At 37.0% G+C, this 15,572-nt stretch overlaps 1 protein-coding gene across 10 annotated transcripts in view; it reads left to right on the top strand.

Moving 5' to 3' along the window:
• The window catches only part of DCUN1D4 (defective in cullin neddylation 1 domain containing 4), a 74,056-nt gene extending 62,467 nt beyond the window's left edge, over positions 1 to 11,589 (top strand). For 3 of the 10 annotated variants that reach the window (XM_010376742.2, XM_030922480.1, XM_010376744.2), the window contains exons 9-11: positions 5,881 to 5,985; positions 8,085 to 8,187; positions 8,324 to 11,589. In XM_010376742.2, coding sequence (XP_010375044.1) covers positions 5,881 to 5,985; positions 8,085 to 8,187; positions 8,324 to 8,379 — 264 coding nt within the window. In that variant the 3' untranslated portion in view covers positions 8,380 to 11,589. Of the gene's footprint in view, positions 1 to 3,727; positions 4,263 to 5,880; positions 5,986 to 8,084; positions 8,188 to 8,323 lie in introns of those variants that run through there. The other 7 variants (XR_749452.2, XR_749451.2, XR_004054836.1 and 4 more) reach the window with 7 other exon arrangements.
• Positions 11,590 to 15,572: the final 3,983 nt, after the last annotated feature.

Raw genomic sequence — 15,572 nt, 5'->3', positions numbered from 1 at the left:
TTGAACTTATAGTTGAAAAGGATCCTCAGAAGTCATCTGGTCCAGGCCTATCAATGTAGGATGATGAGATTGAGAGCCAGCAAGGAAGGGCAGCAGCAGGGCCCGCATCTGCCCTTGATGTCCAGGCCAGTGTCCTTCACAGAGCCACATTGCCTTTCCCTCCACAAAGCTCTCCTCCCCCTGTAGAATCTTGCTAGAAAAAGACGGTGGGATATACACAAGGGCCAACATGATCAGTTCTCTTCTACAGTTGGAATTTTGCCTCAGTATTTTTATGCATAGGGTTTTTTGCCCTCAATGTAAATTTTATTATATAAACAAGTATTGTTGTATGGATTCTTTTAAATAAAGCAGCCACTTTTCCTTGCTTCCTTTTTATAAAAGGACCTAGTGAGAACAAGATTAGGTGAAGAGAATAGACTAAAATACTATATAATTTTTCATTGATCTGAGACTAGTTATAAATATCAGTCCATTGGATGTTTACCTTCTCTGTGGTGGAGACAAGCTTGCTGGTTCAAGGGTTGTGCAGAGGCTGGCGCGTGGCATTTGGAGGAGGGTGTGTGTGGGGTTGAGTGGGGCACTGATCAGCAGCATTGAGGGCCAGGTGAGAGCAGAGACCATGGATTTGCAGTGCTGTTGTTCTCCACAGAGTAGGATGTGTTTCCAGCGTTGCAGTCCTGCCTTGATGCAGGAAGGGACAGATTTAGAGTGAGAAGTTTGAGAGGAGCCCTGGTGGAGTGATCGAGGTGAACCAGACAGGATCAGGAAGGAAGCAAAGTTAGGAGAAGCTGCTAGAGAGGAAAAGAAAGGGAGGCCTTTCAGGAGAAGGGGAACCAGTGAAAGGGAAGATGGGAGGAGGGCACTGGAGAGGTCGCCTTTTCACTTGTTGAAATAAAACCTTAAAGAAGTTGCATGAAGAGTCTTGTGGAGGCAGAACACTCCAGTGGGAATGGCTTTTACTGAGAGGTAATCTTGTGGCAGGTTAAAGAGCAAATCTGTCAGCCCCTCCATGTACTCTCTTTCCCAGCAGAACGTGCCGACTGCTCTTCTCCAGTGTTTCTGAGGCCATGTTTCAGGAAACTGTAAGCAACCACACAGGTTCAAGCTGATACACTGTCCTCTGAGTACCACAATGGCCAAACCAGAAATGATTATGGATGTTACTCATAGAATTCACCAAGGAAAATTTTGCTAGGTCTTGTGTTCAACAACCCCTGTTATCAGAGAAATTTTCTCTTGAAGCTTAACTTAAATCTCCTGCAATCATTTGGATTCACTTCCTCTTCTGATTTGAGTCAGCCTTTCATTTGTTAGTTGATGTATTCGTCCAATTTCCTTCTCCACACAACGCCACCACCCAAACGTGTGTCCACGTGCACACTCACACACTCTCCTCACACTTTCCCTCATACTTCAATGTCAATTACAAAGAAAACAGAAGGTAGACCTGGGTCATGGTAAGAATAAGAATATGATGGAGTCATCTAGGCCCACGTCTATTACACTGAAAATCTTAGTTTTATCCTTAAGATTCCTCTTTAGTTGTTGCAGAGCGAGGCAAATTTGCTCAGTAGTTATTGGTAGAGCCCACTAGCCTGTATGTTTCTTCATATCAAAATCTCTCTTTCCTCCTTGCTTCTGAGGGAAGCAGCCTGGTAGGCAGTGAAGAGCTCCAGCCTGGAATCAATTTCCTAGCTCAAGTTCCAGCTCTACCGTTTGTTGACTATATTTAACTCCTTGTGTCTCAGTTTCCTTATTTATAAATTGGGGATTATAGTAATCCCTGTTTACTAATAGAGGTGAAATGAGTTTAAGTGTAAGGCACTTAGAACAGTTTCTAACTTGAAGTAAGTTCTCAGGAAAAGTTAACCATAGAATTAGAAATAATTGTTGAATTCTTCACTGATATTACTTAGGTGTCTGCAGATGTCGTTTCAAATAATGACATTTTTTGAGAGTAGTGCTTACAGTAGTAGAATCAGATTGTACCAAATAAAATAATAATGAACGCCTGTGCCAGTTGGCAGATGTTTTCCTTTTGTTTTAAAGAAAGTGTCAAGAATTGAGCTTAAATCGATTGCCTTGCAAACATTGTTATCTCTAAACTAATGTTAGCTAAGTTCTAAGAGCATAATTAAACTCCCATTCAAAAAATTGTTTTGCTATATTTTTGGTTTCATAAACTGAGCCACAATATTTAAGATATGAGCTCTTTACAGTCCTCTATTTTTATCTTTTGTTTACTTAGGTAGCTGGGTTAAAGAGGACTGCATTTTCTCTATGTCTGTTTTTCTGTGGCCTCAATTGAAACACCATGACACATGTAATAGGTCTTCACTTTTAAGGCCTTTTGATTTCATGTACCAATTTCTGACTTCACCATTTATGTTTGGAATTGTGATTGCCTGTATATTATTTCTTGATTCTAGCTAGTCTCTCTTGAAAATCTTCCGGGTTTTTATTTTTCCTGTTTAATTTTTTTCTTTGTAATTTTAATAATTCAGGGTTCCTCTTTTTCATATGTAAGTCTTAAGCTGTAAAGTTTGGTATAAATTGGAAATACATCTTTTGAAATAGTTAGGGGCCTTTGATTTAACAGATCTGGATACTCCGATGTTTAAAGGTCATTTTTGTAATATATTTATATTTACATGTTTACAGTTAACTATTTTGTTTCAGTTGTTAAGTCATTTGTGTCATCTGAGAAAAAAATGCTTAATTGTCACCTCTTACAGGAGGACCTGTGTGGAAACAGTATTATGTAAACAAAGGCACTGGTTTTTTATTTCATACTAGAACTCTAAATCAGATTTTAATAAAATGTCACTGTTCTTTACACTAGCTGTTATTAGTCTTTAGCTTACGGAGTATATTTATTCCATTTATAAAACATAATGTAGAATATTTAGAGTAGGATCCTTTGGTTTTGCAGCTGTACTATATCATTCTATAACTTCTATTTTTAATCTACATTAAGGAAGACCACAAATTAGAATCTAGTTGTATATTGTGGGGGATTGGTATGTCTTTCATGTATGGAGCCTGTTCAGTTCGTATTACTATTTGAAAAATGACACAAAATTCTTTTTATCTTAGTAAATTAAAGTTTATGAAATACATACACATTTTGGGTCAAGAGGTGGGTAGGGAGAGATGTTTTCATTTCCTTCTCCTTTAACCTTGATGGGCCTTCTAGGGATGCTGGTTGGCTCTTGGCATGCTCTCAGGGTACCTTCTGTCTGATTCTGACCTTGGGATACAGGAATCTATTGGTCTGCCCCTTGCTCCTTGGTGCTCCATGAGCAGAGGGTCACAGGATTGGTGTTGACAGCGTATAATTTTAATTTCTTGCAAAGAGCTTTTGGATGTCTTTACTGTACTCCTTGAATTTGTTATGGTGATTTTTTTTTAAAATGCCTATAAAGTCGATGGCTGCCTGATAGCATCCTGGGAGATTCATTTCACTTTTAATTGGGAACTCTTTTGCAGAGAATGTCATTAGGATCATTGTTGTAGAGAACCCCCTGAGAGTGTCTCCAATTTTGATGTTTATTAGATGTTTGCTGTGGGAGCTCTCGATTCTTGTTCCCGGGAATTTTGAGTGTTTCCAGTCATGGTCATTTGCACATAGCCACAAGTCCACTCACAGGCAATGTTGGTTATCAGTGAGATGCCACTGTTCAGATTGTGAGTGCATCCATAATATCTTTCTCTTATTTGCTAGGCCGAAGATGGTGTTAGTGATTGAGAGCTGCTGGCTGGCACCCTTGCAGAGCAGGAGTAAGTGAGTGCTGTTCAGCTTTCCAGTCCTGTGAGTCTGATGCCTTTCCTCCATGTTTTGGCATCACTGCCAAACATATGCATTGAAATCCTTCATGATCATCAGTTTGTCAGATGATTATATTGTTGCAAAGAGTCTGTCCAGGTCTTTTGTATCTTTTTTTTCTTTTTTGTCACCTTAGTGTATGTCCATTGTGACGGGGACGTAGGCATTGATGATGATGATGGAAGAAGGCACAATACATATCACAGCAAGACTAGAGATTTGGGGTTTAGTGAATGATTACAAACTCGGCAAAGGGAAAACTTTCCAGAGCGCCAGTGTCGTCAGCCCAGTGCTGCATGAGCTGTTGTTCAACAAATGGACTTTGGCCCAGTCCTGTGGTGCCGCGTGTGTTTCTCAACAGTTTACTCGTTTATCTTGTGGATTGCTTCATAGTATGGTGTGCTGTTGCCATCTGCCACACCTATGTTACAGGGTAAGAGGAAGTTTTGCATTTGCTTGCACAGTGCATCACAGAAGTGTAAGCCCTTGAAACACAACAAATCAATGCAGTTTGGCTGGCAAAAGGCAGGCAGTCTCTAGATCACCTCTTCTCCTGTCCTCTTCTCCATTGGGAGTGTGTACTGCAGCCCTGAGCAGGACAATACATATGGCCAAGGGGCAGGCAGAGAACCCTGTGGAAAGGAGGTCCCACCTGTTTGCATAGAACTGTGGAACTGAGATACACCTGCCCTCATCAGAATTAAGTTATGTGACCTGTGAAAGAAGATTGATGCGGAGCCATCTGACCTGGTCTATTCATGGACAGTCGTTACACTTCACAACCTAGACCAAAAGGCCAGATCTATTGCACATCTTCCTTAGGCAACAAGTTTCCTTATCTTCATCTACCTTGATTGTTGTTGTTAAGTGAGGCCCTTACATTTGCTATATTAAGTCCCAATTCAGGGTCATGGCTAGAAATGGTGTACTAAAGAGTACCTCACTGTTAAGAGTCCTTGCAGTGATGATTTATTTTATCAGGAGGTATATATGGCTGCATATGTGGCTTAAGGTGGTGGTCATAGCATCATCCCTTAATTTGAACATTTAGATTCCATTCCACTGGACTAGCCAGGCACTTTCTCCTTTTGTAGAAAAATACTTTTACAAATTTCCACTGTAGTTAAGATACCATATGAAAACTAGCTTTGGATATGTAAGGTATGCTTATGGTCACAGGCCCTCTATTCCTTTCCATGGAAACTGACCACTTGTAGTTCTGGAATGGAAGCATATAAGAAGGACGAGAATGAGAAATTAGGATCCTTAATTGCAAATGTAAGTGGAATGAGCTTACCCTGCCCATATTTAGGTTTATGTTCTTATCTTTTTTCTGGTGTCCTTACGGAATGTTGTCTTTCACTTGGTTACTAGTTAGGTGTATTCTACTAGGAAATTTACATCTTAGAAATCTATCCATCTGTCTATTGAAGGACTGTATTGATAGACTTCCTGCCTTCCACCAGAGTGGGTAGATGAATATATCCTTTGATTTAGAGAGACACTTCAGAGCCCTAGCATTTGGTATGAGCTGAAGTTAAATCCAGCATGTTTAGGTTCAAGAAAAATATTTATCAATGAAATCAAATTGTTGAAAAAAATGTTTTTATTAAGGAAACCTGATTCCTAATCATAGGCATCAAAACCTTTAAGCTCCGTTAAGTTATGTTAAAGGCTTTATGGTCAACAGTTAGGATTTTGATAATTATCATAAATGTCAAACAAGCAAGTGATTGAGTTACAAGTTTTTATTAATCCCATGAAAAGACTGTAGAAACTGCTACAACATAACTAATTGATTTTGCGTTAGGGTGATCATTCAGTTGACATAAATCTTTCTCACAGTAAATTTATGTAATATCACAATGCCCAAGCCTTCCATTGTGTTTGACTACCTCCCCTCCCCAACCTTAGTCTGGATGCAGGGTCTTTAAGGTGTATGATAAATGAGCTGTTTACTAATTTTCTGTTGAAGTGAATACACATTTGCAATTATTGGAATTTATTATTTGGGGGCATCTGGCTCATCCTTGTTTTTGTTTGTTAAACAGGAAAAGGACCAGCGCAGCCTAGACATAAACACTGCCAAGTGCATGTTGGGACTGTTATTAGGAAAAATCTGGCCCCTTTTTCCAGTTTTTCACCAATTCTTAGAGGTACCAAATTGTTGTTTTATGAAATGTATGTTTGCTTGCTTAGAACTGCCAAATAATTTTATTTACCCATTGTATGTAATTTTTTGTTTGTTGTACTTTTCTGTCTGTGTAGGAATTATGGTGACATAATTGCTGTCAGTCAGCAACTACCTATCTTCTTGGAGTGCATCTGTGTATGCATTTAATGTTGTGTTGCTTCATTCCACATTAAAAATGCATCCAAAACAGCCACAGCTCTGTCCTTTTCTCTCTTTTCTCATCCCCATTTTAAAGCTTCACTTTTGTTTAGATTTTCTGTTCTTTATAACAATAGAAAAAGAAGATTTACTTTCTTTTGACTTTAGATGAACTTCCACTTTTATTAAGCAGAGGTTTAAAAGACAGTCATCTGCTTTCTTACCAAAATTAGTTTGTAATCTGTTCTTGTCTACTCTTATCACCAAGTAACTTGAGGACCTTAGATCAATACTTAGGTATTAGGCAAACTGACAATATCTCCTTCAGTTTAAATTGTCTTCAGATCAGTATCAAAACAGTCCAGCACTTTATTCCATCATTGTTTGTGTGCTTTAAGTATTGATGATCAGAAATTCTGAGCTACTGGTTTTGTTGAAGTGTCATTCTGTGGGACCTGGAAGTATATGGGATACAAGTTTGAGTTACTTGGGTTGTCATATATGGCATCCTCCTTTCCCTCCCACCCCAAGCCCTTCTAAAAACGGTCCTTTGTTTGCAAGGATGAGGGTGTTGGGTCTTTGAGAAAATGCTGGGCTGTATGATGACTCTGGCTTCACTCTTGAATAATCTTTCTCACAACTTACTTTATGTAATCCAGAAAATTTTAATATCTGATAGGATTCTTTAAGAACTGTTATTAAAAATTTCTTTTAACATTACTAACTGGGACTCCTCAAAAATTTAAAAACTAGTTTTATGTAAGTATCTGTTTACCCAGTAGTCCATATCGACATATAATCTGTTCTAATTTCTCTGACAATCCGTTGAGATGAGTTAGCATTATTTGGAAAATTAAATAGAAATAGTTCGCTATTTTCAGAGAGTTTAGCTGGATTTGCACCTGCGTGTAAAGAGTCTTAAGCTGGAAGACCTGGCCTGGAGGAAATCTGACTTTGCATAATTCCAGGTGCATCATCAACTGTTTCAGAACTGGTTTTTGCTTTTACTTGCTTAGAAAGTTAAACTTGTAGTCTATGCTTTGTTCTCTTATATTAGTTTGCATTTTTCTTTAAAAAAGACAGTAGTCCTCTCATTTCAGCTTTTCTTGTGTTTACATCCTCAAAACCATTGGTTCAACTCTCTTTGCTTTTTATGTACTTGTATTGTTTTACTATGTTTCTGATTTTAGTGGGGAGGATTTAAAAATCATTGGTTCTGGATTTTATTTATGAATCTTTGTACAGGGATACTGTATTTTTAAATAGATACATGGCAAAGTTCTTGTCTAAGAGGAATAGAAAAACTATTTCACAGCTATTCTAGTTTCTTTTATGATCAGATTCGAGTTTTGAATTATTAGAACAGTAATTTTTTTCTGTGACAAGAATACCTGGTTTTGAGACCACTTGCAGCACTTACTGGATCTCATCAAGTAACCTGCTGCTGTGTGTGCTTTAAACCAAAGGCTTGGCCATGGGCAGTGCTGGTTATGTGAGGGGTTATATTAATGGGAGCTACTCTTTATTTAGCACTTACTTTGTGCCAAGCACTGAATGAAGTGTTTCACATAAATTAGTAAATTACCTCTTTTAATTCTTACAATATCTTTATGAAGTAGATATTATCCCCATTTTATATAAAACAGCTTTTGCAGTTTAGAATTTTCACTTCTGGGGATATATAATCATGTTATTTTGATGTGCTTTCCATTTTGTATTGAGACCCTATAATATTTTTGTAATGACAATTGTCATCTTAAATTCAACTCTTACTCTCCCTCACCATCCTCCTAGATTGGTGCTTAACAAACCTCAAATGCAAAGAGTTAACCTTACATGAACTTAAATGTTGATTCATAGAGCAATTGAAACCGTCCCATTTGTTCAAGTGTCAGTAATTCATATTACTTTTCCCTCCATCAGCAATCAAAATACAAAGTTATTAATAAAGACCAGTGGTGCAATGTCCTAGAGTTTAGCAGAACAATTAATCTTGACCTCAGCAACTATGATGAAGATGGAGCATGTAAGTACTGCCACTACCCTTCTGCCATTCATGTACCTTTCTATATCATCTTCATTGGGAAAAGCCTCAGCTACATTATTATTATTATTATTATTATTATTATTACTACTACTACTGTTTCTCTCTTTCACTCCAGGGCCAGTTTTGTTGGACGAGTTTGTGGAGTGGTATAAAGACAAACAGATGTCCTAGGACTTTATGCATAGCAGCGAGAGAGTCACTGTTACCACAGTTATGTCACCCATTAGCCATAAATTGCTGTTTGTATCAAAGCGCATGCTGCTTTTCTTGCACTGTTTCCCTTTCGCAGGAACATGTTGGTGTTTGCTATTGAATTGGCCAGCTCTGCTTGCTGTGTGGCATTGTTCTCTTCGAAGGCTGCTTTGCGGTTTGTATTTACACTACGGATTGGTGAATTTGCCAATGTCCTCACTGTGATTATGTGTATATTGCTGTTTAAATTTTGTATATGTGTATAAAAGGAAAAATCTTCACCTAGAGATTATTTCTGAAAAATGTATTGTAAAAATAATTTTGTGGCATTTCTAGTCCCTTTTTTGAATGAACCAATTATACTTTATTTGGTCTCCTATGTAGCATATCAGAAAACACGACAAAACTGTTACCATGAACAAACATTGCCAGAATTAACCTTACTGTTTAAGAGGCCAACTTCTGGAAGGAGGTAAGAGTCATAACTTTTCAGAGGCATATGCCAAATATCATTTGGTATATTTAACAATATTAGTGTTCTAAAATGATGAAAGTTATAATTATTTGAACATATAGATACATAACATGCCACAAATTATTTCCACCACACGAGGTATATAAGTTGTTTATTTTTTAGTGTTAAAACTATAGTAGCTTGAATGTAGGTACCAATGAACAAATTCAAATTGCACCTCTTCTTAAAAGAATGGGATTTAAACTCTTGTAAACATTCTTTAACTTTTTTGTTAGTTTTCTTTTTTTCCTTTTGCATTCTTCTAGCCAGTGATTAATCTGCTAATGCTTTCTTTGCCACTCTAAGTAAAATTTATTTTGCCTCAATAAAAACCTCATGGTTTTGCCGGCTATTTATAACTGCATCACACTTCTAGTTGTGGCTTGAATTTTCAGTTAAGCTTTCATGGTGTGTAATTTTCCAGCCTTTTGAGAAAACAAGCATACTATAAGTGAGAGCTGTTTTGTTTTCTGTTTTGTTTTCCTTGTTTGTTTGTTTGATGCTAGGCTTTTCCTGGCAGCATGTCCATTGCAGGCAGTGGACAAGAAACCACCAGCATTGAGCTAACCCAGTACATGCTAGGACCTGTCCTAGAGGGGCCATTTTTCATTACCTGAGTTATTTGTACAGAAGGGTGATGGCCATTATTTTTGTGGATGAGGAAACAAGAATAAACAGAATGGTATTTTTAGGTTTGTATTTTACGTCTTTTTTTTTTTTTTTTTTTTTTTGCCATTCTTGAGGAAATATAGAGATGACATTTTCACCCCAACTATCTGGTGCTATTGAATGACTAATTCAGTCCCTAAAGTTCTGTGAAAACACAAAAGTCTAATGATTTGAGTGAGTGGTGCATTTGAAGAAGTAATTGCTGTCATGGTCAGCAAGATCCGTGATTTAAGCATGTGATGATTGGAAAAGGTTTGGGTTATTTGGAAGTCTGGCTAAAAATTCTTTTGGGTGACATGTGATCCTTTAAATGGCATTAAGTGAATAAAGCACACAGACAATGCTACTCTTGACCACTCTTTTACCATTTCTTTGCAAACAGTGTTCACATTTTCATATTTTTTCCCTAACTAAACCACCAAAGAAAGAAATTTTGTATGTATATACAGTGTGTGTGTGTGTATACAAAATCATGATATAGTAGAATGCAATGACTTTCTTTTTCTACCAAACGAAAGGTTTTATTTGCTGTGAAATAAACCAGAAGTTTAAAAAACCCTGTAGTGATTAAGCATACGTTACCACTCCTTGTTTGCAGATTCACTTTCAACCTTAAAAATTAATACCAGTTTGCATAAACCAATATCTGAAAAGAATAGAACATGTTGATGGCAAGCAACAGCTATTAAAACTGATGTGATGGATGCATTTGTTTTGCAGTGGTGGCTGGCCTAGGCAGATTTGGATCTGTGAAGAATTGATTCATTTTCAAAATCATTCCATAAAGTGAAAAAATTACACAGTTCTTTAAATTTGATCAACTGTAGCTTTATTTAAAGCAAATGTAAATCATAGATGGAGTTATTTTAAACATTGTTAGAATATAGATTTTTTTAAAAATGCTAATAAGCACAGTTAATTCTAAAATGATAGGATTGTTACAAGAGGGAGACGTTACAGTTAATCCACAATCAACATGTTGATGGTAGGGAAAAAACTGTGTAAAAACTATTGCATTATGTATGATAAGAAAGTAAGTATTCCAAAGGGATAATCTTGCATATTAAGAAAACTCCAAATAATCTTTAAATTGCCTTGAAAAGTAAACCTCTGTGACTGCTGAGTGGCAGAGTGCTTACCCTTGGTTTTCTTGATTTTATATAGTTATTTCTAAGGGGAGAAAAAGGGGTCAGAGTAATACAATACATTTTCTTAAAAACCTCTCTTAAGTTGCACAAAATTGAACAATCATCAAGCACTTATTTACTGGCTACTGTTGAATAAATTAGGGTGCCTTCATCTGGGTTTTCTTTAGTACCTAAGTCTACAACCCTTTCTCTTTTTCTATTGTGTTTTGAACTCCACATTTCAATACTCTGTTGTCATGGAATACAACCTTTAGGTGTTTGCTACTGAAGTAGGTCAGAAATTTTATTACTTGATTTGCCCCAAACATCCACTGTAATGTTACATGCACCTTTTTTGAAGCATGAACTCTGAATTACGTTTTTATAAATCTGACTAGACAAACCTAGATTCTGGTTTCACAATAGATTTATTTTGTCTCTCACTCTCCATTTTAACAGTGCTTTTGAAGTTTATACAGAAAGCTTTAAAAGTTAGTTTGTACCCTTAGTTTTTATTATTACAACTGCTAAAATACCTCTGTAAGCCTTATCCTTTATTCCTTCATATGTTGTATAATAAATGTATACATTCCATTGACTAACTAATATGTTGGGTGTCTGTAAATGAGACCAAAACGTGGGTTGCTTTTTTCATAAAATGATTTCTATTGGGTGTTACTGTTCAATGACAGCAGGTAACCTATAATTGTGAATGCTTCATGTCGTCAGTATTTGCATTACATTCATAAAAGTGTGCAAGTCCTGTGACTCCCAGCTTATGCCACCTAACTTGAGTAAAGCAAACTGGTTTTAGGTTTCAATGAAATTGATGTAAAATTATATCCCATAAATAAAAAGTATTTGTGTTTGGTTTCAGAACAGATGTGTAAATTTTTTCTTCTCTTCTGGCTTTCTCTTCAAAAACCATTTAAGGTAGTCTTTAAAGCATTTTTCATCTTTTTTTGTTTGTTTTTTTCCAATTTTCTATTGAAAATTTCCAAAGCTACAATAATATAATGAACATCTGTGTACCTGTCACTTAGATTTTTCAGTTGTTAACATTTTACCGTATTTCCTGCCTTACTCTTGTGCTATACATGTGTGTGTACTTCTCACTTTCTGTAAATAGATTCTGAGAGTAAATTACATTATGACACTTCACACCTGATATTTTGGAATAAGGGCATTCTCCTATGATGCATGATACAATGATACAATGATCACACTCAAGAAGTTTAATGGTGGTACAATACTATAATAAACTGTGCAGATTTAAATATCCCCATTTGTACCAGTCATGGTCTTGATAGCTGTTACCTTTTTAATCCAGGGATAAGCATTGTATTTAGTTGTTACACCTCTTTAGTCTCTTCTAATCTAGAAACAGTATTTTAAATGTTTTGATTAAAGATAGTGCAGTCACTCCCCAGCCAAATCGTGATTTTTTAAAAACCCACCGTGTTTTGTGTATTTTTACACATTGAGCTAAGAAGAATTATGCACATACTGTAGGCCACAAGCCAGGCAGGAATGACCACTTTTACTGCCCTCAAGGCTGCCACCCAATTGGTCTATAAGTGTGTGTTAGCCCTGGCTACCCCTTTCTAAAATTGTCTTACACTATACTAGAATGTAAGATTTCTGAGGGAGGACCTCTGGCCACGTAGTGGATGGCCAGAAAGTGGAAGGAAGCAGATAACAGAATTTCCTCTCTGGACAAAGAATTGTCAGGACCTAAGAAACATGTAAAGATTAGAAAATCCAAGAATAAATCGAGGACGATTTTGATTTTTATAAGCTTGAAAGCAAGAGAGAGGAAGTAGAAAATAAGATTCCTTAGAATCCAGGTGCACACTGTTAAAATTGTCAGTGTGGATGATTCTTTAAACCATAATTTGGGCCAAAAGCTGAGCATCACACCAAGAAAATACCTCTGCTTCTAGACATCAAGAGGTGGAGATAAAGGAAAAAGCTTAATGCCAAATTGATAGGAGTGACAGGCAACAAACCTTAGGACAGGGAATTCCTAAGGTTTGTTGTTGTTGTTGTTGTTGTTGTTGTTGTTGTTGTTGTTGTTTTCTAGCTATGGTAAAGTCCCAGAAGCAATTCTTTTGTAAAGGAATCAAAAGCTTTCATCTTTTGCTTACTCTTCATGTAAGGATTTGGAGGTAACATTCCAATAACTCATTTCTATTTGATGCAAATAAATAGAACAAACAGAGCAAACAGTAGAAACTCATGAGACATGTTATCCAGTAATAGAAAATAGGAACATGAGATTTATTCCACTGGACAGTACTAGGGCTCTACATGTATATTCATGGGAATTGAAATAAAGTTCTCCGGTGTAATTGGAACAAGATAGACTGAGGAGAGAGTAAACCAAGAATGCTGGCTCGACAAAAAAGCCCAGCAGAGATGCATTGCAGACATACCCATGAAGGAAAAACTTACACAAGGTCACTCTAAAGGAAAGACATTGTTAAGCCCTTTGAAATAATGGGGTGGAGAGGAAAGTGAACTGAAAAAATGAAAACCACCCACAGGAAGAAACTGAAGACAATTGGGTCAACCCCAGGGCTACAGAAGTGAGGAAGAAAGTTGGCTGTTTCCAGATAGTGACTTTCTTAATTTGTTGAGCATACTTGAAGGCAGGACATGCTTTTTCCATGGTCGCTGGTTGCATCAAATAGAAATGAGTTACTGGAATGTTACCTCCAAATCCTTACATGAAGAGTAAGCAAAAGATGAAAGCTTTTGATTCCTTTACAAAAGAATTGCTTCTGGGACTTTACCATAGCTAGAAAAAAAAAAAAAAAAAAAAAAAAAAAAAACTATCATGCGAGGAAATAACACATCAAGCTTTCTGGCCCAGTAAGGCAGAAGGTAATTCAAAATCGGCATGTTCACCACTTTTGGCACGTTCAGCAGAAAAATGTTTAGCTTTTTCTCTGCCAGAATTTGTTGCTAGCATTTATTTCCAGTTGCCTTAACAAAATAAAATCATCCCATGTATATAAGTACTTGCTTAGAAATCATGGTGAATTAGTATGTAGGCTATGCTGAGAATAATAATTGGAAACTGAAAAACAAAGATTGACTATAGTAATTAAATGGAAACTTTAAAAACCATCATTTAAAATGTGAATCTCTTCTCCAATACGTGTATTCGGTCCTTTGAAAGAAATTCCTTTGCAATCACTCTCTGAAGAATATAGATTGTAAAGAATCCTGGCTGTGAGAAAGGAAGCTGAAAAGGGTTTGTTTTTCCCTCTGACACTTTGCAGCAGAGACATCTCAGAATTGCCTAAGTGTGAATATCTAAAATTACAAACTAGTGTTCTCTAGAAATCTTAGGATACATGTGTGATGGTATAGAAAGCTACAGCTGTACTCATTACCAGTGAAATAACTCATGAAAAAGTTTTGGGCCAACTTTCAATAGCATGTTGAAAGTCACTGCATCTTCTTTGTCTCTACTTGCTTATTGTTCATTTTAGCTTCATTACCTATGGTGACTTCTATGTATCCCATTGTGAGAGTAGGGCCTGGACAAGGTTTGTAATCCTATCACATTTCCAAAATTATTGAATAAAATAATAGATGCCTTCTAGCAACCTGTTCTGTGTGTCTGTGTTCTGTGTGTCTCAAAGTGCTCATAAATCCTTCAAGACCTTATTTTGCCTACATCAGGTTTTCAGATTCTCAATATAATCATTGTATCAACAAACATTAATTGTGTGTTTGGCAGAATTCCTATGTGAAATTGGTAACACAGGCATTAAAGTTTACAAGCGTGCATAGAGGAAAATGGAGTAAAAAATCAAGAGACTGAAGAATTAGGAAAGACCTATGAATGGGAGGCCTTATGCCCACTGAGTGTCAGTGCCTTTAGACACTTAGAAATAGTAGACCAAAAACACACCAACTGGGTTAGAGCTGAGAGTTCCTTTTGGAGAGTATGGTGTAATAGGGAGAGATCAGGAATCGGTGTAGGGCTCTCCTTAGATGCCACATTGCATAGTCATGGATCTGGTTTTGTTAGTTGGTGCTCCAACACCTGGATGGGTCAGCAAGCTCTAATGGATTTTAGAGATGTAGTCAAGAAGACCAGTTCGTTGCTTATTGACATCATTTAGCTCCTTTGAGAAAAAGTGTCCAGCCAATGTGCTTTACACTGACCTTGAACACCTTTCAACACTTACGTGAAGTATGTAGAGGAACCTGAAGTAGAATTTAAGTAACTGGTCTAAAGTCAACATAGCTGGAAAGTTGGGAAGCTGAGGTTGAAGCTAAAGTCCGTCTCCACCCCAGCGCCTTGGGGAGCCCCAAGAAATAAAAGTCTGAGAAGAGCTAAGAAGATTGAGTTCTGTAGGTCTGTGTGCTGTCTGGCTCATTCAAGGTCTCCTAGTGCCCTTTACAGGAAATCCCCTCTCTCCAACCCAAGGCCCTGGCATCCACTGAGTTCTAATTTTTTCTCGTTTGCTGGGATGTCATATAAATGGAATCCTATGTTATGTAGCCTTTTGATTTTGCTTCTTTCACTTGTAATGCTTTTCAGATTTAGCCATGCACCATTGATTCATTGCTTTTTATTGCTGAGCAGTGTTCCATTGAATGGATGTGCTATGAAATGTTGGTGGACATTTGGATTATTTCCAATTCAGGGCAATTATTAATATTTTTGTGGACATATGCTATTATTTCTCCTGACCATTTTGGGATCGAATAGGATTGCTGGGTCAAAGGATAAGTGTATGTTTAATTTTGTAAGAAATTACCAAGCCATGTTCCTAAGTCATAACCATTTGGCATTTCTATCAACAATGTATGAGAGTTCTAGTGGCTCCCTATATCCTCAT

The sequence above is a fragment of the Rhinopithecus roxellana genome, chromosome 2 (genome assembly GCF_007565055.1).
Source record: "Rhinopithecus roxellana isolate Shanxi Qingling chromosome 2, ASM756505v1, whole genome shotgun sequence".
Lineage (NCBI taxonomy): Eukaryota > Metazoa > Chordata > Mammalia > Primates > Cercopithecidae > Rhinopithecus > Rhinopithecus roxellana.
The sequence above is the reverse complement of the archived record's forward strand: the minus strand, read 5'-3'. Positions and strand labels throughout refer to the sequence as shown.